The 23,251-nt window shown below is 35.1% G+C and overlaps 2 protein-coding genes across 2 annotated transcripts; both read right to left on the reverse strand.

Annotated features, from left to right (window-relative positions):
* Positions 1-8,138: 8,138 nt before the first annotated feature.
* On the reverse strand, positions 8,139-11,988 carry LOC132033171 (dehydration-responsive element-binding protein 2D-like). Its single transcript, XM_059423059.1, has one exon. The coding sequence runs from the start codon at positions 10,752-10,754 to the stop codon at positions 10,029-10,031; it is 726 nt and encodes a 241-aa protein (XP_059279042.1). The 5' UTR covers positions 10,755-11,988; the 3' UTR covers positions 8,139-10,028.
* A 2,997-nt stretch (positions 11,989-14,985) lies between these two features.
* Positions 14,986-22,451, reverse strand: LOC132033172 (probable GTP-binding protein OBGC2). The gene is made up of 10 exons (XM_059423060.1): positions 22,284-22,451; positions 20,913-21,388; positions 20,556-20,647; positions 20,206-20,289; positions 19,736-19,813; positions 18,698-18,898; positions 18,462-18,569; positions 16,670-16,744; positions 16,335-16,555; positions 14,986-15,431 (listed from the first exon to the last, which is right to left on the reverse strand). The coding sequence occupies exons 1-10, from the start codon at positions 22,397-22,399 to the stop codon at positions 15,368-15,370; spliced, it is 1,515 nt and encodes a 504-aa protein (XP_059279043.1). The 5' UTR covers positions 22,400-22,451; the 3' UTR covers positions 14,986-15,367.
* Positions 22,452-23,251: the final 800 nt, after the last annotated feature.

Raw genomic sequence — 23,251 nt, forward strand, 5'->3', positions numbered from 1 at the left:
ATTTATCGTATGTAATGCGAAACACAATCAAAGCACAACCATGAAGTCAAAAGCTATTAAAAACGAAGTTAGTAAAGAAAAGCCAGAGCTTCATGACATCACCTTACATGTAACAGTCGCGTATAGTGTCATACCCTATTTTAACCTAAGTCAAAATAGTTTACAATATTCGGGTAATTCCGGGGTTATTTAAAGTTAAGGAGTCGCCACCTAATTATCTACGGTGAATTAGGGCACCTAAGATTAATTAAAGTAGTTATCCAAAGTTGATTTTATTAAAGTCTACGAAAGCAAAAAGATTCTAGGTACGGGTTCAACTAACCTAGAGGGAAGGTATTAGGCATCCTCTAAGTTCCATTAATAATGGTTAATCCGACCAGACTTAAATTTAATTAGGCTAAGTGTAAATATAGTATTATAGGAAAAAAAAAAAACATAGCTTTGTAATTATAACTAAAGTGGTAAATAGCCATGTAAGAATGCTATTTAAAATAGGACTCATAGAAAAATAATAATTTGTATAAGGAGTACTTCTATGTAAATATAATTGTTGTTAAGACCTTAGACGAAAATATAATAGTGTCGTTTACAATAATACTTGTAGAGGAGATTCGAACAAACATGAATTTTAAGTAAAGATATTATTATATGAATATTGCGATGTAAAAAAATCTAGACTTGTTTTTGTAAATAGGCTGTAAAAGCAATAGATTTTCTTTCTCTTTCATTAGCTTTATTTAACTAAAATATGCATAATTCTTGAAAAAAATGTATTCATAAAATATATTTGGATTTATATTTACATATATCTGAAAAATAGATTGCATTACAATGTGAGTTCTAGACAATTGTTTGTAACGTGAACTGTAGAGCAAGAATGGACATGGAACCTACATTTTAATTTTTCTTGAAATGTTATAAAGAAATGCTCTTGAAAATCAATAGCAAGAAAACAAATAATGAATCTTATGAAATTGATTGATTTTCCTTAAATTAACTACTCATTATTAAACTAGACCCCACTAATTTGCTAAAGTTCATCTAAATTAGGAAAATAAGATAAGATAAGATGTTAATCATACAAAGCAAATAAAAATACACAACAATAAAAATAAGGAAGAGAGTAAAAGAGTAAATGGGTTCGGCCCATTTATTAAGACCCAACTGCTGCGAACTGTTCATGCTATTGGGCTTCGGCCCAGATTTTTTATGTATTCTTTGCAGACAGGGGCTGGACACGAGAGGAGTCATGTTGGGCTTTTAGCCCAACACCGAATGCGGGAGAAGACGAGTCCGAGGGACTCGTATGCGATAGTCATGCATAAAAACAAAAGAAAAGGATTAGTACGTGACCAATAGATAAGGTTTAAAGATATGAAATGTAGATTTAAAGCGCATGTTGAATTATGTGTGCTATGTATACTTGAGTATATTCAGTGTATGTACATTCATAAGATCTTAGTCCCTTTTAAATTAGTGCGCATTTTCCTTAATCGAATCGCTTCACCCGATCGGTCCCGCTAATGGCGGGTCATACAACAACATTCCAACTTTAAAACACATAGCGCAATTATGAAACAGAAACTCAGCTTAAACTAGAAAATACAACAAGGCTAGTCTAATGATTAAACCAAGACAATAAGCTAAAACATGTTAGGTGGCAGATTGAGATTCATTCTTGCAACTGAGCTAGTAGTGAGATAATGCAGGATTACATGCAACTAATCTGACCTGAAAATATACTAATCCAATAGACTAACATGCCAGGCTAACATTATGTTGGACTACAAATTCATTAACAGAGGATCAAACTTATCTAACGGAGACAAACAAATGCTATCACTCATATCATATAACAACTAGAGGTGGCAAAATGGGTTAAAAATATGGTTATCCGCTCGATCCAACCCATTTTAAATGGGTTGATACCTATCCATTTAATATGGGTCCAATATGAGTCAACCCATATTATCCACTTAAAATATGGGTAAATTAATGGGTAAAATGGATAAAACCCACAACATATAGAGTGTGTTTGGTATGAAGAAAATGTTTTCAATTTTCCCATGTTTGGTTGGTCAAAATGTTTTGGAAAATATTTTCTCTAGAAAACAAATTCCTTAACCACCCCCTCCTACCCCCACCCCCACCACCCCCCACTACCTACCTCCCCACCCCTATAACCACCCAGCCCACCCCCTACCCCTATCACCACCTACCCCCAACCCTTACCTCTCACCTCCCTACCACCACCCCTATCTCTCAACTTTGCAAAACTAGACATTTTGTGAAAGTAGTAACTTTCAAAAATAGCAACTTTGCAAAAGTAATCACATTACAAAAGTAGCCGCTTTTTCAAAATATTACTTGCGAAAAGTAGCTACTTTTCAAAAATAGTCGTTTTGCAAAAGTATTCACTTAAGAAAATAGTCACTTTGTAAAAGTAGTCACTTTTAGAAAATAGCCACTTTGTGAAAGTAGATACTTTTTAAAAATAGTCACTTTTTGAAAGTAGTCAATTTTCATGAATAGTCATTTTGTGAAAGTAGTTACTTTAAAAACTAAGCGCTTTGCAAAAGTAGCCATTTTTAAAATAGCTTCTTTGTGAAAGTATTAAAATAACCATTTTTGAAATGTGCCATTTCCAAGATAGTGGTCAATTTTGTAAAGTAGCCATTTTTTTAAAGTGACACAAAAATGGCTACTTTTTGTAAAGTGGCCATTTTTTGAAAAATGACAAAAAAGTTGCTTATTTTTGCAAATTTGCATTTTCGGTCGTTTTCCAAGAAATAAATTTTGCAAAAATAACCATTTTTATGTCACTTTATAAAAATGGTCAATTTACAAAAATAGCCATTTTTTGTCACTTTTAAAAAATGGCTAGTTTACAAACATAGTCACTTTTGGGGTTGTCTTCAAAGTACAAAGTAGTCATATATGAAATAGACGCTTTAGGAGGGGGTGGGGTGGGTGGAGCGGTGGTGTGGGATAGGATGGAGTTGGGGTGGGTAGGTGAAGATGAAGTGCGTTCGAGGGTGATCGTTAGGTGGGGCTGGGATTTGGTTGGGGAGTGGGTGGTGGGGGGTGGGGTTGGGTGGATATTTTCCAAAAAAGATTTTCTTTGAGGTCGTGTCATTCAAAAGGTTCGAAGTTCTATTCTTCCCACAACGTTGGGTAACTATGTACTGTGGGATTAGATTTGTGGACAAAATGGTAAATTAATCTTCTCCATATTGGCTACATGAAGCCAACATCTTTGAAGTAGCTTTGGATAATATGGATATTATGGATATCCATATTATCCGACGGTAACCCATTTTTTAACCGTGTTAAATATGGGCGGGTCGGTAATCGATCCGTTTTTTGTCAACTCATTTTCGACCCGACCCATATCCGACTCGACCCACCCGTTTGCCACCCCTAATAACAACTAACCTAATCGATTCCAACAAAACAGCATGTAGATCATAACTAATCAAAACAATAATTATTATACAATACGAGGTTGACATAAGCAGATTAAGCCAAACAACTCCCAAGGCATTTTCAGCTAAAACCAATTACATTAACACCTAAACCATACTCAACTGAGAAAGACGTACGAGCTAAGCTATCATACATTTAAGTAAACTCAGAACCAATCATGTACTGCACTTAGCCATTTTCTACTACCTGAATCCATATGAAACTGACCAGATCCTAAACAGAGCATACTCATCGACCCAGTTTAATCCATGAAATCGTCAATAACCAACAACTCAACAACAATAATGAAACCTAAAACAGACCCATTAAGACTAATTGTAGATTAATCTAACAGCTACCACCAAATATCAAATAAACCACACGACGACAGGAAACTACATAATTAACTAACTAGATTAAAAACTAAAGACTGAACATAAGAAATGCATCAAGATTTACCTTTTTTGTGTGCAGTGAACTGAGTGTTGATGTCTCGAACCTAACTCTCGTCTTGTCGGATTCGAGGCAATAGTAGAGTAATAATAGAGTAATACGGAGTAAAACTTTGTATTTTGAAATCGATGTCCGTGTAAGTAAAGTGAACTGTTTTGTATTTCTTTTCCCCCAGTCCGTGTATCCCTTAAATAACGAAGTTCAGCTCGATTTTTCTTCTTTGAAGAATCTCAAAACATAAGTAACAAACGAGATTTGAACAAATCTAAAATCTAGAGCAGGAGTGAAAAATAGGAATTTTGAGTGTCGTCCCCCCAAAAATTCCCAATCCGTGTTCCTTTTTTTTTTTTTTTTTTTTTTTTTTTTACTGTGTTGAACCCCCCTTTTATTTATAGCATCAAGATGGGTTTTGTTTGGGCGGGGTTTTGAATTTGAATTTCAAAATTGAGTCAAAGTTTGCTAATCCGAACGTTGGGTTCATTTCACGTGATTTGATTCGGGGTTACCGAAAATGGTTCGATTTTCTCTGTTCTTTGTGAATTTGTTGCGTTTTGGAGTGAGAAATGGAAAGGACTTTCTGTCAACGACAGGCGACTCAGGCGTCGCGACAATTTGGTGTGGAAACGGGGTGGACACGGACTGTGTAAGGCAAATGAGGGACTGATTTTTGGCTAAAAATAGAGGAAGGGAGAGGAGGAAGGAGAGAGAACGAGAGAAATTAGAGAGAGAGGCGTGAAAGGTCAGCTGAAGAAGGGTTGAAGAAAGAGAGAATATTAGGTTTTGTTTAATGTATTGGGCCGGGTCGGGTAAATTGCTAATGGGCTGGAGCGGGTAGAACATGTGGGCTGTCTGAAAGTTTGAGTAGTATAGCATAATGGGCTGGTCGGTTTTGGCTGAATTTAACATGAATTTGGGATCTGATTTTGGACCAATTTCTTCCTTTAATTAATTTCCCCTTGAGCTTCTTAGTGATTAATTTGTACAATACACTAGGTGAAAACAATTAGTAATTAATATATGGAAGGTAAGGATTTAATGAAGTGTTGTCTTGTAATTAATTTAACGAGTCCAAGCCCGAAAATGAAATGATGACGAACATTTAAAAATCTGTGATAAAGTAATACTAGTAATGCTGATAGTGAAATAGTGAAAATTAATAATAGTGAAAATAAAATTTTTAGCTAATCAATAAATTTAGAAGCCCGAGTAAATAAAATTAAATAAAGGAGGGACAAAATTGGGTGTCAACATATAGTACATATACGTAACATAGATGATATATTAATCATGACACGTGATTCATCATTAGGCACACGAATTGCACGTACATGTAACATCCTGTAAATTCGAATTAGGTGTGAATGTATAAAATTGGTATTAAGATGACATTTTAGGTATATGAGTCCTTTCGGGATTATTCAGGTGGAAGATGGCAGTTTTGAAGCCAAACCAAATAGTGAAGTTCGTAAGAATTCTTAAATTCATCTAAGTATGAGGTAGTCCTCACTTATGCCTAGTTTTCGGGTAGTTATGTTAGGAATCTGAGAAAACTCAAAACATAAAAGTTTTAGATCTTTAAAATACCTTTCCAACCATAAATGGTGGAGGTCAAATGGAGCTCTGTGCTAGGAGTTATACACATTTTACTGAACCCTATCGGCAGTCGCGGCATCCTTGCGTCACAAGGGTGGCGCGAGTTTTCATGTTTTAGATCGATTTTTGGCCTTGTGTGACACATTTGCAATGCAAGGGTTGCACAGGGAAGGTCCTCGTGCTGGCCTTGAGACTCAAGGGTGACACGAGCCCTCAATTTTCTGGTTCCAAACCCTATAAGTTTAAAACTTCGTTTTAACTTTCCCCACTTCGTTTTGACCGACTTTTTGAGAGAAAACAACCCTAATGCTTCCCCAAAATATATAAGCTAAGTTCTTGATCAATTCCCATCACTACAAGATCAATCTAACATCAAACTAACACTAGTTCATCATTCAAAACTATAGATTCTTGAAAACTGAAGAAAGAGAAATTGAAGAAGACTTTGAGAAACTTCTTAAAGGTATATTCTTTGATCCTTAATGAGATTATTTAGATGATTTGGAGTGGTGTAGGGTATTAGAATCAATAGTAATCCATGGGTGATTCATGGGGGAATCAAGAACATGTTTTTGGGCACAAAAAGCCATAGTTTTTCGATAAGGGTGGGAACTCTTAGAATTTGGTTAAAATTCTGAATTTTATCATTAATAATCATTGTAGATCCATTGTTGAACTTGGAGGAATACGTTTGAGCGGAAATTGAGGCATGTCAAAATTTCAAAAATCTTTCTTGAAATATGTCTATGTTGTGAAATCCTCTCTATGTTTTGAAATTATCTTTTAAAGTATGTATACTTTTATTGAAAACATTTTGGAGTATGAATACGTTTGAAACCCTTGTTTGGTGGATGTTTCTTGTTAAACCTATTTTCGATTTGGAGATGATTTTTGAACAAGGTCATGCGCGTATGTTCCTTGTTAAACCGATCTTCGATTTGGAGATAATTTTTTAAGAAGGTCACGTGCGTGTAGGGTCAAGCCCCCATCGAACCTCATACGAATTAAAGTGAACCACATAAACCAAAAAGTGCTCAGAAGTTATATTTTCACTTTCAAAATAGTAATAATGCTCATAATATATAAATAAACTAAAAGAAAAAACAAATGAAGAAAGATGAAGAAAAGACCGTTAGCACTATCCTTAGACCTCCGAGGGACAAAAATGACATCAACCACTAATAGTTAATCTAATAATTTTTAAATCTAATTTAACAAGAATTTTGTTATATTATTATTATAACATAAAACTCTTATGGTGTGTGTGGCGGGAGGAGGGGGCAGGAGAAGGAAGGGAGTGGTGGTGGGCGGCCGGATCTAAAAAGGGATTATTGCGAGGAGATGGCAATCATGTCGAACCAAAAGAAGAAAAAGAGGAGGCAGTGATGATGTTGTCCAAATCTAGAAGAAGAAAAAAAGTGGTTGTGATGTTGTCGAATCTAAAAAGAAATGAAGATGATTTTGCTATTACCTAAATTTGAGAGAAGATGTGGTGGTGATGACCGGATTAGAAAAGGCAAGTGGTGTTATTTTTTTCACTCGCTACCCCGCCTCCCCCTTTGATCCTCTTCCTTATTCTTTAGATTTGATCATCGCCCCCAAACACCACCTTGTCCATTTTCTTTTTCTTTTTTGGATGGATCTAGTTATGCCACCGCCGCAATTCCACTTCTTCCTTCTTATTTTCTTATCTAACCATCGTCACCACTATCACCCCCTTCTTCTCCAAATTCGGCCACCACCACCTTCTCTTTAAGATTTGATTACTACCAACATCACTTTTTTTGCAGATCTGAAGGAGAAGGAGAAGAAGGAAGTGGTGGTGGGTGGACAGATCTAAAAAGGGAGTATTGCGAGGAGCTGACAATCATGTCAAACCAGAAGAAGAAAAAAGAAGAGGTAGTGATGATGTTGCCCAAATTTGGAAAAAATAAAATAACAAGTGGTTGTGATGTTGTCGAATCTAAAATGAAATGAAGATTATTTTGCTATAACATAAATTTGAAAAAAGAGGTGGTAGTGATGCCCGAACCCAAAAAAGAAAGTGGTATTTTTTTCTACTAGCCACCCGCTCCCCCTTTTGGTCCTCTTCCTTATTCTTCAGATTTGATCATCGCCCCCAACCACCACCTTTTCCGTTTTCTTTTTTTTTAAGATCGATCTAGTTATTTCGCCGCTGCAATTCCACCTCTTCCTTCTTATTTTCTGATCTAACCACCGTCACTACTACCACCTCATTCTTCTTAATTTCGGCTACCACCACCTTCTCTTTCAGATTCGATCACTACCAACACCATGTTTTTTTCAGATATGATCACCACCACCACCTTTTTTTCGATATAGATGACATCACAACTATCTTTTTTTAAGATTCGGTAACATCACAACCACCTCTTTTTTTTTTTTTTTTTTTTTTTTTCTAGATTTGGGCAACATCACCACTAGATGCTCCTCTTTTTTCTTCTAGTTAGACCACCACCTCCTTTTAACCCTCCCATTTTGAATCCGGTCTCCGCCACTGCTTTCATCTCCTCCTCTTTCTTCTTTAGATCTGGCCACCACCATACATTTATTTCACTCACCACCCCCATTTCACATTGATCCCCCTCCTTGTTTTTTTATAGTGGATTACTACCAACCACCACTTCCTTCTTTTTCTTTTTCTTTTTTTAGATCGGTTTAGTGGTGCCGCCGCCACCAACACCACCTCTTTATTCTTCTTTCTAAATCTGACCATCGTCGTTACCATCACCGCCTCTTTTTTCTTCAAATTCAACCACAACACCTTCTTTTTCTAATTTGGGTAATATTATCACTACCTATTCATTTTTCTTCTTTAGGTTTCACCTCCTCTTAATCCTCCATTTTAGATCCGGTCACCACCACCACTTGCTTCTTTTCCTTCTCCTTCTTAAGATTGTGCTACCACCATATGATTTTTTGACTAGCCACCTCCCTCTGATCCTCCTTATTCTTCAGATTTGATCATCACCCCAATTCCATTCCTTTTTCTTTTCTGACCAAACCATTGTCATCAGCACCACCTGGTCACTACCATCTTCTTTTTCAGATTCGATCACCACCAGCACCACCTTCTTTTTCAGATTCGGTCACCACCATCACCACCTCTTTTTCAGATTTGGGTAACATCACAACCATCTTTTTTTAAGATTCGGGTAACACCAAAATCACCTTTTTTCCCCATATTTGGGCAACATCACAATTATCTACTTCTTTTTCTTTTTCTGGTTCGACCACCACTGCCACCTCCTCTTTATCCTCCCATTTTAGATTCGGCCAGCGCCACCGCTTTTTTCTCCTCCTCCTCTTTCTTCAGATCTGCCCATCACCATACTTTTTTTTTTTTCACTCACCAACCCTTCTCTGATCCTCCTCATTTTTTAGATTTGATCATCACCGCCAATAACGACCTCCCTCTTCTTTTTTTTTTTTAGATCGGTTAATTTGGTGATGCCACAGACACCACCTCTTCCTTTCTTTTTTAACTCAGCCATCACCGTCACCATTACCATCTCCTTTTTTAGAATATAGAATAACGATATACAAACAAGAACCAATCCCAAGAAAAAGGCAGAATAGATTTGATTGGGAAGTAATACTACCCCTAGACCCTTTTTTTAGATTCGGTCATCGTCATCACCGATGGTGTTAAAATGGCTAAAAAAGATAGTCACTAAATTTTTGTTTCGGCTAAAATTTTATATTTTTGACAAGATATAAGTTAAGCTTTTACGAGTTGAAAATAGCGTGCTTTTACATATTAGAAACTCGACCATGCATGTTATATAGTTTATTAAAGAAGCATAGGCAGCAATGAGGCGGATTAAAAAAGCATAGGCAGTAATGAGTTGGATGATTTTTGACACGTGGTATATTATAAAAGATTTTGTATCGATCGCGTTATAGACTTCGCTTTATATGAAAATGCATATGAAGTCGATAGCCGGAAAAAAGAGTAAGATAATGATTTGTATAATTTATACTATTTTTTACTAACTTAATAGTAAAAATCTCATGCGCGTCGGTACACCTTAATCTCAACCAAACTCATATAAGTAAATAAATAAATAGTGACATGAAGCTTGGAGCGCATGCATGTCGATATCAACCAATAGTTTCTAAGCAAAAAATCTCAAAAATCTGAGAAACGTATAATGTTGCATCATATAGATAACTGCTAAACTTGTAGAGTTAGATATATATACACATATATCTATATATTACAATTCTTTTTTTTTTTTTCATTGCTTAATACAAGCTGAACATTTTTCAGTCCATATATATGCTTCTCAACACACTATAGTACACGTCACCGTAATTACCCTAGACACTTTTAGTAACTTCCTGCACATAAACTTAAAGATAGAGCTATACACATGCTCTAATACCTATACAAGTAAATTATATACCATGTATGCAAGCATTGTTTTTCTTTATATATATTTTTCACCATATATATAAAAGAGAGCTAATTAAACACATAAAATAAGAAGTACTTAACCACACCATGGAGGATAGTTAATTCCATCATCCAAGTTGCATGCATATAACCCTGGATCATTCACTGCTTCTTGAAATGAAGTTGTTGCTTTTGCTTCTTCCCATATAGAAGAATCATCAATTACTGGCAACATATTCAAATCTCTCCACATTTCTCCACCAAGCTGATTATTAATATTTTCATCTAAACCTTCATCAGCAGTTTTGTTGATGTCCAAACACATAAATGCATTTGGATCATTAGCAGAAAAATTGTTGGTACCAAAATCATTGTTGAAACAAAGAGAGGTGTCATTTCCAACACTCCAAGTTGATGGTGAAGACCCATTGTAAACAGTTGTCGGAACTGGAGCTGGAGCAGGAGCCGCACAAATGGTGTTGGGCCTGGAGTTTTTTACTTGGGCCTGGGGTTCAGCCTGGGCCTGTTTGTTGAACAGATGAGGCAAATTGAGTTTGGCCTCGGCACCATAGAGCTTACGGGCCGCGTGATCATAGGCCACAGCGGCATCGTAAGAATTCCCATAGGTGCCGAGCCAGAGTCTGGCTCCGCGATTGGGTTCGCGGATCTCAGCAACCCATTTGCCCCAAGTACGTTGGCGGACACCCTTATAGGTGCAGCTAGCGTTTTCGGGACCACCTTTGCCTCTCATGCAGCCTTTTCTGGAAGTGGCTTGGGTTATTTTTTTAGATCTTCTTGGATCATCAACAGAGAAGGTTGACATTGTGGGGAGGAAAATGGGACTGAATTTTTTTTATTTTTTTTAAGAGAAGAAAACCTTGAGTTTGTGTGCATCAAAACAGGTTTTAGATAGGAGATTTATAGTTGGTGAAGGCTTTGATGGTGGGAACTGTTCAAAGATACGTGGCTACCTCCATGGTTAGAATTTTGATACTTGTCAAGTGCTACATTTGATCTTGTTGCTATCTCTTTTTTCTTCTTTTTTGTTTTTAAATTCGTTTTAGAAACATGCATGTTTGTGTCTTTAGTTCATGCAAGTGCTTATGCGTTTTTTTGTACTGAAGCAGAGGTGTCGAAGACAAGATGTTACACCTAAGAGTACTGCTTAAGGTTTTCTTCTTCATTCTTTTCCTTTTTATTTTTTGAGAAAGGGTCAAAAGTAGCTTCTCCAGTATACAAATAGTCTAATTTTATCCTCAGTTACTTTGATCATCCATATTCTTATATTTTATGTTGACTAATTACTCCGTAACTGTCCTTTCTATTTTGTTAAAGAGAACTGAAATAATAAGAAACTAGTTCGAAACTAAATAAGACCCTGAAAACATCTTCTGCAACACACGAAAAAATGCTAGAAGGCACGTGTGAATGTCATTCAAAATGAGATTCTTGACTAAATGTCAAATTTGCTAAACCATCAACTACCGAATTAGCATCTCTATAAATATGGGCGATAGAGACCACCCAGTTCCTAGTCAAAAGGTGACGAATGCGGTTGACAATATCACCATTCCGACTAAAATATAGTAGAAAGATAATTTTAACCTATAGTCAACAATATGTAGAAGGATGAATTTGAATAATTTCTCTTGAAGTATTTTGACATGTAATATGGACAATAGAGACCACTCAGTTCCTAGCCAAGAAGTGACGAATATAATTAATAATAGCACCATTCCGACTAAAATATAGTAGAAGATAATTTTAACCTATAATCAACAATATATAGAAGGACAAATTTGAATAATTTATCTGGAAGTATTTTGACATGTAACTTGTTCTTGAGTAGTGGGGGAACAAAGATTTTCACTAAAAAAATAAAAAATAAAATTAAATGGCAAGGAAACATGAAACACCAGTAAGGCCGGCTTTTGGGCAAAGCAATTAAAGCCCAAGCTTTAGGCCCCTAAACTTTTGGGGCCCCATTTTTCACTAATAAGGTTCTATGATTTTTTTACTTTGAAAAATTTAAGATAATTTCAAATCGTAAAAAGTACATTTTTTCCATTTAAAAATTGTTCTTCTTGATATTTTTTACTATATATTATAATTTAATTATGTCAAGTTGTCTATGAATCCTGTTACATAAAAAAATATTAAAGTAAATCATAAGGGATTATTAAAATTAAGAAACTTGATTCTTTTTCAAATGCTTATATTGCTTATGAAATATTATTAACAATTTCTGAAACAATTGTCTTGCCAAGAAAAATTCTGAATTAAAATTGATAAAATTTTACTTATAAGTTAAAACAATGTCTTAAGAGAGATTGAATATATTAATTATATTATCAACTGGAAAAAAAAATATTAGAAGTGATCAGTTATAAAATATCACCACTCCGACAAAAATTCTATATATAAATAGACTTCAAATAAAAAGTACGTAGTATGAAAGTGTTTCTCCTTTTCAAAAAAAAAAAAAAAAAAAACTTAAAGCCTCTAGTTGAAGTTTGGCTTAGACCATCAATAGTCTTGGGCCGCCCTTGATTACACCGATAGGATTCAACAAATAATATTTACAAAAATAACAACTATGTCCCAATCGCACTAAAATTAGGGTCAACATATAGTATACATGTATAAAAATAAAACTAGCTATCCACATAGTACAACTTTTTATCGAAGGGACGTCAATTGACGCCCTTTGAACATGAGTGGCTCCGCCATTGCTATGGAGCTCCTTAAAATTAAGGACCAATACGAAATAATTTACTAACAGTAAAATTTTAAAGAGAAAGATAAAATTAAAAAAACGTTTGTAGGGAGTAGTTTAAGATTTGTAAATGTGAACCGACTTTTTCCACTTCATCAGGAACCACTACCCACTTTTTCATGCTTTGGTCGATGAAAACAAAAATCAAAAGAGAGTAAGGATGAGAAAATGCTTACGTCAGTTCCCGGAAAAACATGGAAATGGGATAAGTACGGAAACTCCAAAACTTTAGCACATGAAGTATAGAGACAAGTAGGAAGAAAGCTGGCTTCTTTTATAGTTACGTGTCGGTCTACATTTCTGATGGATAACAGTTGTATGAATTGGAACTTAGTACAGGTTCATTCATCTCTGGATATGCATTTGCATTCAATAGCAAAGCAGAAGAAAAAAAAACAGAAACTGAATAACTACTACAGTAATATAGTATGGTAGATGATACTGTGGGTAACTAATGCAGTTTTTTAAACAATTTTCTGTGGTTTCACACAAGTTTTGTGAGGCCGAGAAAAACATGTCCCTCTTGTCTGAACTTTCTGCTAGCGCTAAGTACAAAAATCTTTGTACCACTGTCCAACCAAATTTACCCCTTCAGGAATATTTGGGGTAGGCTCCTTTTCCCAAGAAAAATTATACTACCATTGTGATTTGTGAATCATGGAAAATGAGATGGTAAAACAATTGTATACTCACTTCATCCCAATTTATGTGACAGTATAATTTTACTAGACATGGAATTTAAGAAAAAAAATTAAAATTTGGTGTAAAACAAGCAATAAATCTAACGATTTCATTCACTTCACTAACAAAAGGTTAGGGGGAAAATTTAAGCTAAATTATTTCTAATAATGTATCATTTTTTTTTATTAATTAAAAAAAATGTATCACATAAATTGGGACAGAGAATACATTGGATGTTTATCAAATTGGTGGATATAAAATGTCTTTCGTACACAAATTTATCACTTAAGATCCAGTGATATTAACTTACAATTTACAAACTTACAACACAACTTAAACAAAGAGAAATAAATTTTTGGTCCTTTACAAATTTTTTTTAATTTTATGATCTTTATACAAGAGATCTTCATTTTCTAAACATAAGAGATATGAAAATAACACATAAGAGATCTGAAAAAGATATTTTCTTAACATTAAAATGGGGTACCGTGCCCTTTCCTCTTTCATACTTTTGTTTTTTTCTTTTCGGGTTTTGTCTTTACACATTCAAGAATTTGTCTTTATGATGACCGATGTCTTACTTCATCATCCAATAAACTCGACGAGTCAGTAATTTAATACAAACATCAACGGGTAAGCATTTACTAAGATGATGAGGTAAGCCATCAGTCATAAAGACAAATGCTTGAATGAGTAACGATCCCCAAAACCCGAAAGAAAAAAGAACAAAAGTAGGAAAGAGGGAAGTGCACGGATGCCCCATGTTGGTGTTATTGTTTAAGTTATGTTGTAATAGCAAATTTTTGCACTACTTCGGAATAACTTTACACATGTGTTGCCTAACAAGCCTAAGGTCACGTAAATATGTTAAAGTTCAACTATTTTTGCTTGAATTTCAAATAGAAATATCTGAATTTCAGTCATATAAAACTTCAAACATCACATGTCTAATATTTATTAAAACTGGGTACGTGTAAAAAAAAAATAAGAAATTGAATATATATCAAATAGCAATATCCAAACAAAATATCCGTAACTTTTTTAGTATGAAATGTGAAACACAATCAAGTTCACGATATATTTTAAATCATTTCTCACAGTACAGGGGTATATTTGACCCTTCTCCATTTTGAGTAATGTCCAAAATTATCGTTAATGAGCTTGTTAACTATGTGCTAAACGATTTCGTGGCATTAATTGATTTTACAATAAATTGATTTGCTTTAAAGCACTTCATGAAATCACCTTACTTAAAAGAAATTATTATTCCGTCCAATTCAAAATAAGTGTTCACTTAGCCTTTTTCACACCCTTTAAGAAAACACCAAGTACTAAATTTTTTTTTAGGTATTTTGACTAAACTACCCTTAATTAATATAAGACTCTTGCTTATTTTTCACCTTGAGTAAATACGGGCAAATATGAAAAAATAAAGTTAATTCCTTTCTTAATTTTGTAAGCGAACACATATTTTGAACCAAAATAAAAAAGCTAAGTGAACACTTATTTTGAACCTGAGGGAGTACTATACAAACTTCAATTGTCAACGCCTCAATCCCAAAACAAGTAACAGCCAAATTTAACTGAACTTCCATCAAGTTAAAATTTCAGCAATATAATTTCAGGCTATTGCGTATATATATTTCACATGGTACACCTAATGTTACAGGATGAAAGTTGCGTACACCATTTTGTTCCCTTTATGGTTTAATACATTAGAGCAAAAAGGTCATAGGTGGGTCTCAAAATATTCACATACACAACACAGCCGCTATATAATTTTCCGGCATGAGATGGCCGACGTACAAATCCCAAAGACTCGCAGTGCAAACGTAAAGTCACATAATCTTTGAAGAGTTGGCTGACAAACTTTGCCTCTATAATAGTAGTCCATAAAATGTTAAGAGGCAGCCAATCATTTTAACAGTATAAAACTTCATCTCTCCTGACAAAAACCTGACAATAGCATCAAGGTTGTATTATTGGGATTCGCGTAGCGCCGCCCTTATTGCCTTCAACATCTCGTTGACTTTAATCCCTTTCCTACAAGCAACAGACATAACAGAATTTTCACCGTTGGCCGCTCACAATAACATGTAAATATATATATGTGCTGAAGAGGTTTGGCTGAAAGTCTGAAACTGTAGCTGTTTTTTTGTCTTGGAGAATAACATAATTTATTTATCAAATACGGAATCCATAAAATATGCAACAGTACATGATGAGCACAAAATAAAATATGAAGTGTCTTTTTTTCTTTTTTCTTTCTTATTCCTTGGTATTATGGCCTAAAATTAATTCAAAATGCCTACTTGACGGCATATCAAGTGACCTTCATTCCTAGAACTTGGTTGGGACAATCACATAGTTACAGATATGACAGCATCAACCATATAAAAGGAAATTTTTGATTAAGCACCGGGTGTCCGAGTCTCTTTGAGCCCCGACTAATCCCGGAGGTGCACAGGCCCTCGGCAAGGAGTTTCCCGCAAATGCACCACGGGTAATTCAGGGTTTCCCCAGTCCGATGACCCTCAGAAATTGTTTGCACCCAGCGGGTTTCGAACTTGAGACCTTGAAAGGGAGCACCCCAAGGCTCAAGTCAATTGCCACCAGGCCAACCCCTGAGGGTTATATAAAAGGAAATTATAAGCCTAATATATTATATGGACAATCAAGACTTGTGTTAGACACAAAAAGGCATAGAGGAATATCTAAAGTTCCAAACTGGAGCGGCATACTCGTTTCTAACTAAATACTTCTTCTATGACAGTGTGAGAGCAACATCACATGTATCTAGAACCTGATGAAAAATTTGGGAGGAAGAAACTTATATTACAAGCTTTATAAAAGTCACACATGCATGTCTAACTTTCCAAAATAATAAGATCTTTGAGGCTTGAATGTCTGTAAACCTAGAAGAAGATAGATGACAGAGGAACTTACAGTACACTAACACCCACAACAGCAAGAGGGCGTGGATACTCTTCAAGTTCTTTAACCTTCTGATCCTTAGCAGATAACCCTGAAGAATGATCACTGTTTTGGCTCTCGTCAATAGAAATGGACTCAGCCACAGCTCCAGAGCTTGGGTCAGGTTCGGAAGATATTCTCTCACACCCAATTTTCCATATTTCTTCGGTCAAGGTAGGAAGCTTGTCTATTGCCTGTCAAAGCCATAACCATATCTTTCATATTTAACAAACTTGATGGCCCTTGACAAGATGCATATTAATACAACATTTTTTGCAGGTGAAAGCAAGTTATGCAGAGCCAGATACCTCAGGTTTGTCAATCTTGTTTAGCACTACAAGGTATGGCCTGTCAAGGTACTCAGGATTGTACATCCGCAGTTCCTGCAAATAAGATATCATTTCCCTCAGCAGAGTAGCAAGGAAAGAAGATACCGGAGTGTCGATAAGCAGCGACTTACTCAGAAAGGTGAAACAACCCCCCACCCAAAATAAGAACCTCCTGCAGTTGGGAGGTCAACCATAAAACAGAGAGACTGGATGAGCATAGTATGCAATATGGCTACAATAGAAGTAGCTTTGAAACTACTTCTCCAGCAAAAATATACTATAGCTAGGGTCAAATGGGTGGGTCAATCAGTTGGGCTAAAATGGGCTGAAATAGGGTGGGCTAAACTGGGCTAAAAAGCAGGACATAACCCAACCCGCCCAATTCTTACCAGTGTTAATTTCTTGGTTTGTTCTATTATAATTTTTTAATTACCTAATAAAGCTATATTTTTTTCATTATGGCTACATTGGGTATGTTGTTGTCGTTGTTGTTGTATGGCTATATATCCCATATCAAATAAAAAAGAATGTCTTTTCGAAAATATTTTGACAAAATTCTATGGGTCAATCGGGCTACATATCACCCCAATTTGGCTACATATTAGCCCAACTTTTAGATGGACTGGAATGTGTTGGGCTAAAATGAGCTGAGCTAAACTTGAATGGGTTGGACGGGTTATATTTTCATGGGCTAAATTTTGTCACCCCTAACTAAAGCAATTAGGCAAACTACAAAACAATGATGTGATACAAGTAAGTTTATGGCATTTTTAACAGACCAAGGTAAAAATACTTGAGCGCTAAGTTCACTACACCAAAAGAGGCTTTTAGTGGCAATATATTTTCCTTTTAGCGGCAATAGTTATTGCCACAAAAACATTTACCAGCAATTGGTTAAATGTCATTAGATCCAAGGTCGCTAAAGCCTTTAGCGGCATTTATTGTTAGGGCTAAAGTTTGGTATTGCCGGTAATAATTGATTCTAGAATACAATTAGCAGCAATTTAGTTATTGTCGTTAACTAATTGCCGCTAAAAGCATATTTTGCTGTAGTGGTTGGTCTGCCCAAACCAATTAGGCAAGACATTAATGAAATGGCATGAGGTAGAGAACATAAAAAATGGATCTCTCTATGATGAGGCAATAAATATTACAGAGTAAAACAAACACATCACATAGATCAAGTTTCTTGTATGTAAGACTAATATGCATCTATGAGTAGAGAGGGGGATTTTAATAAATAAAAAGGTTATTAAACCAGCAAAGTAAAATGTTTCTTAGTTGGAAAAACCAGTTAAAGATAGCAGCTAACGAATAACCGAGATGGTCATGGGAATCCATGTAACCTATCACTTCCACACACTTTATTCCTTGTCCACCTTAGCGCTTACTTAATCCAAAATGATTAAACAAAAAATCACAGCGCAGCTCAAAAATGAAGATGAAGGAACCTGCATGGTGAAATAATTCTACGGAAATAAATAGGAAGAAATTGTGCATTACGTAAGTTTATCTTTCAATTCGTCCCACCTCCGATCTTTGAAGCCATATGCTATAATAGTAATCAAGAGTTGATTCTTTAGATGCCTCTACGGCAAACTGGTCAAATTAAGAGAACTTTAAATTTTCTTGTCAAACCAAATCGGGTCAATGAAGAAGAACCTTACAACTGTGTGATTCCAAATTTATTTCTTCTGTTAAGACGCAACTAAGGTGTTATAACTAATTAACTATGACAAAAATTATGTTTAACGAGTGGGATTAGACTTACTTCTTTTACAGTTCTGTAATCACCGACTGGGTCCTCAACAGCTGCATCAACAACATGAACCAACAATCTTGTTCTCCTCAAGTGTCTCAAGAAATTACGCCCTAGACCCTGATAAGATAATTAGGGACACATGCATAGCCAAATTTCATTTTTGTAGAGCAACATAAGTAAAACATAAAACTACAAGGTTTGAGGCCTCAAATTAGTAGAGTGATAACTGAATGTAATAGACATACCTTTCCCAAATGTGCACCTTCTATTAGACCAGGCAGATCCGCTAGAGTTGCTTCAGATGAATATTTGTCTGCCCCTAAACTTGGGTCACCATCAAGACGTCCAAGGTTTGGCATCAGCGTTGTGAATGGATAATCAGCAATATCAGGCTTTGCATGCGTAATGGCAGCCAATAGGGTTGATTTTCCAGCATTTGGAAGTCCCTGAGGAAAATTGAAAGAGCAAAGTCAAAGAGTTGAAGATAACTGAAGAATAATAGAGTTGCATCTATATATGATCACTTAATGTAATGAACCAATCAGGCTATGAGCATCCAGATGTATCACTACAAACAAATTTTACTATTGACCAATATAATCCACATTTTACATGTTATTACTTATTTGTACTCGTCCCAATGACACTATATGTCCTTGGGGATCCAAAAGCTAAAAAGTCAACAAAAATCTAACATCATGCATAATTTAAAAAAACAAATAAGGTCAAATGGGTAAGAGCCAAAAAGCAAAGTGCTTCTCTACGGCCTCAGGTTCAGAGATCATTTCAATTCTAAAAGTAGTAAAGATGCATAGACATCTAAGCAGACATAGCATCCAACAAAATAGGCTCACAAAATTAGCAATTACGAATGCATAAATTAATAAAGAGGATAAAGGTTCTAGAATTAATCTTTCCTTTTTCTCAACATTATTTTTATAAGGATGGTGTTCGGCCAACTTGCGGGCACCTCGACTATACTGTGTGATACCTGCTATCTCACCAGAATATGTGACAGATATCTCTGCCACCGAGGCTTAAAAAGATAGAAGAAACCATTTGGCATTTTCAACCTCTGTTAGGATTTGAATAATAGCCTGGCTAATTGAGTAAACGACCTACCTAAATGTGAGAATGGTTGAAATGTAATATCAATTGATATATGCATCAGTGTTTACCGGCATATATTAGTACATGTCAACTGAATCATGGATATCAGAATGCTAATTAAGTTTGTGCACATATCTGCAAATATGAAAAGTTTGTCTGATAAAGATACTCACAACAAGACCCACATCAGCCACAACTCTCAGTATCAACTGCAGGCTAACTTCCTCTCCAGACTGGCCAAAAGATAAAACCTGCGAGAAAGTGAAACAAAAAGGTACAGTGTATTAAGTCCAAAAACTACTACCAATATTCATACTGGCTTTAGTAAGTCCCATCAGATTATCAACACATTTGTGGGTTTTCAGCACACTTTTACTATTCGCCCAAGTCAGATAAGCATGTTAGCTCGTCAAAATACAATCACTTGGAAAGAGACCTTTTGCCAGCATAGCATGACAGAATACAGGACTACATAGCTGGATCACATGACACTAACACTAGAAAGCTAGTATCAGCTAAGTGCATAAAATTATTTTTTTCTAAGCTCCTTATCATGCATCATAAGATTCATTGGCATGCTAGCAGACACGGCGAAAGGATTATATAAAATCAGATGTCTCTTAAAGATTAGGCTTATACAAACCTTATCGGTTTCATCTCTCATTATATTTGTTGACAAATTCGTCATTTGTTTCCTTTTGTGCTCTGGAACATCCAACAAGCTAATCTGCCACAACCATGTAGCACAGAATCAAAGACCAGGCATGCAGTTCCAAATAAGTAATACAGTATCTATTAGTCACAACGAAATACTTCAAGCACCAAAGAACATATCCAAAAAAAGCGAAATAATTTGCTCCTTTTTCTTTCTTTTATTTTTCTTATATTTGGTAGGGGATGGTGTAGAAGAGAGATACTAACTACTTTAAAAAACTGGTAGAAGCATGATATGCCAAGCATCGCAATTATATATGAGACCCAAAGATTTCTCACCCCTCCTTGTCCTCCCCTTGCAACAAGAACTTCATCACCTTGATTAGCTAGATCTGCCAAAAACTTTCCTCTTTTAAGTTTGACAACAGTACCTGGAAAATATGGAAAAGCATGAGATGAGAAGTGTTGGCATCACACAGCAGTATACCTTTCAAAATACAAAAATCACTATTCTTAAACAGCTTCAAATGAAGTGTCTAAGTTGAGAAAACAGAACATATCCAGTATACATTATAGCAACAAGAAAATAAAAGAATGTAATAATCTCAAAGTAAATCCATGAGTCTAAACTCTCACAGGAGTTTCTGATGCATGCTAGAGCTATTATCACACTAGAGATCCAAAGGGAGAACAAACCTAGTGGAACGGGAATTCTCAATGTTGGTGCAGTAGCTCCATTTTGCATATGAGATGTTAACACACCCATGGAATCAACATTCCCCCCACGCTTCGCCTTGTGATTTCTCTTATTGTGAAACTCCAACAGTGAATCTTTACTCTCATCTGCACAAATGACAACATCGCCACCATGTCCCCCCATTGGTAGGATTATTGAGCCATCAAAGTCCCTTTTATAAGAGGCTTTCTTCTTTGCCTTATCTCTGCCAAATTTTCCTTCGGACTTAGATGGAGCTTTATGGTTGGGCATACTAAGAACGGCACCATGCCCTCCATCTCCAGCACGAACTGTGATAATCACCTCATCAAAATATTTGTGAGGTTCTCTTATGTATGCATCAGAAGCGGGCGAAGGAGGCATTCTGGTTTTTGCAAGTGCACACTTTACAGCATAGCTTCTATAATTTTCATTACTGTTCCTCTTTTGAGAAGCACTGCGAGGAAAGTCCAATATACATTATAGCAACAAGAACATAAAAGAATGTAATAAAGTATCGGAACACAAGTTAACCAAACCAAATCCATGAAATGATAAATCGGTACTCGCTAATAGTCAAACAGAATACCCCAGCAGAAGTTCACAGTATACATTAACTTGCACCACAAGATGCTAATATGTACAACAAAAGGACTAAAGATTCCCTTAAATATGGAGGGAATTGAAGAAATATCCAAGGCATTAAAATCATGATTCTGCTTGAACTTACACTAAAGAGTACAAAAGCTGCAAATCCCTAAATTTGACAAACAAACAAAAAAAAAAAAACTGTATATTCTCAAAATATCTGTTATTCCTTTCTTCCCAAGTACTCTCATATGTTAACAAAATTGGTGCATATTGCTAACTATTCCAAAAGAAAGAAAAAGAAAACATTGGGTGAGTCGTAATCTTTTTAATAAGCATCATTTTAAGTTCACAACTTTTTTCTCAAATTTACCTGTATAGGCATTTTATACACAGTCCCCCTCCCCCCAATCTTTTAAGAAACTCTTTAACATAATTTTTACTGTTTCTAATAAGTGCAATCCTTTAACAGAACTCTAAAAAAACCCAAGTGATTATATAGCCAAACAGAAGGCAGCAAAGAAATATATACATTAACTGTTATAAGAAACTCGTATCTATCTCCTAGTGCGAAATTAACTGCCTTTATTTTATGTTTTGTTATTCCTACTGTTGTACTAAGTATTAGGAGTAGAGGTAAAAATGGTACAAAATTGTTAAGCAATTGCACTTGTTAAGTAAAAAACTTCATCAAGTTCATATAAGCTCAATGAATTACATATAGCTGACCATAGTTAATTACAAGATTAAGGTAGAAGCTGTACCTATGTGGGAATTGTTGAAGAGGACAGGATAAGGTAGAAGAGAAGGAAAGAGAGGAATCATTATTAGTGAAATGAAGGTTGAGATATGAACAAGAAGAAGACAAGTGAGACACCATTGTAGTTGTAAAATGTACTGTTGTTGGGCGCCAGAATACTAGAGGATAGAACTAGAGGATTAACTTCCATTTTATATGTTCCTTTGCTGGAATTCTTTTTTAAGCAAATTGCATCTAGTAGGCTGTTTTTACATTATTATGCTTTCAAGTTTTATCCTTTTCTTTAAATTATTTAATCTACAGCCAGTTTAGCCAAAAAAAAAATTCAATAAGTGCTTATTTTAAAAAAGTGAGGTATTTGGCTAAAAAACACTTTTTTGAGAGAAAATAAGTCGATTTTTAAATTTTTTGAGCTACTCTCCTTTTTTCGTTAATTTTAAAAAAGCATTTTTCAAAATAAAAAAAAATTAAAAAATACTTTTTTTAAAAGACCTTTTGAGTTAAAAATAAATTTTATTTAATTTGAACTTTTTAAAAAATTGAAGTACCATGGAAACATGGATGAAATGAAATGAATTTTGCTCAAAAGTGATTTTTTTAAATTAATAGGCTAAAACAAACTATTTTTAATACAAAAGATTTTTTTGAAAAGTAATTTTGAAAAAACACTTTTCAAACAACACAAAAATTTTTAAAAAAATTTTGAAAAAACACTTTTTCAAAAATTTCGATCAAACAGGTTAGTTAACATATATTTCATGGCACTGGCCACTGAGTGTTATGCGATCAGCATACAAGATACACTTTTTGTTCTTAGTATTTCAGTTATTGTATTGTAAATTTTCATAAAATTCTATTTAATTTGAACAATTTTGGGCTGAAAAAAGAATAAATTAAATTGAGGTACCATGGAAGCATGGATGAAGTATCACAGTGAAATGAAATGAACTATCAAAGTTCATATAAATTTTT

This window comes from Lycium ferocissimum, chromosome 10 (assembly GCF_029784015.1).
Source record: "Lycium ferocissimum isolate CSIRO_LF1 chromosome 10, AGI_CSIRO_Lferr_CH_V1, whole genome shotgun sequence".
In the NCBI taxonomy this organism is placed as follows: domain Eukaryota; kingdom Viridiplantae; phylum Streptophyta; class Magnoliopsida; order Solanales; family Solanaceae; genus Lycium; species Lycium ferocissimum.

What these genes read in the sequence shown, in the direction of transcription:
- LOC132033171 (XM_059423059.1), bottom strand. Translation starts at nt 10,754, where the DNA reads ATGTCAACCTTCTCTGTTGATGATCCAAGAAGATCTAAAAAAATAACC.
- LOC132033172 (XM_059423060.1), bottom strand. Translation starts at nt 22,399, where the DNA reads ATGGTGTCTCACTTGTCTTCTTCTTGTTCATATCTCAACCTTCATTTC. An exon ending in TGGCTGATGTGGGTCTTGTT is followed by an intron (nt 18,899 to 19,735) that starts GTGAGTATCTTT and finishes AATTTTCCTCAG; the next exon opens with GGACTTCCAAATGCTGGAAA. An exon ending in GTTGTGGGTGTTAGTGTACT is followed by an intron (nt 15,432 to 16,334) that starts GTAAGTTCCTCT and finishes TGTTGCTTGTAG; the next exon opens with GAAAGGGATTAAAGTCAACG.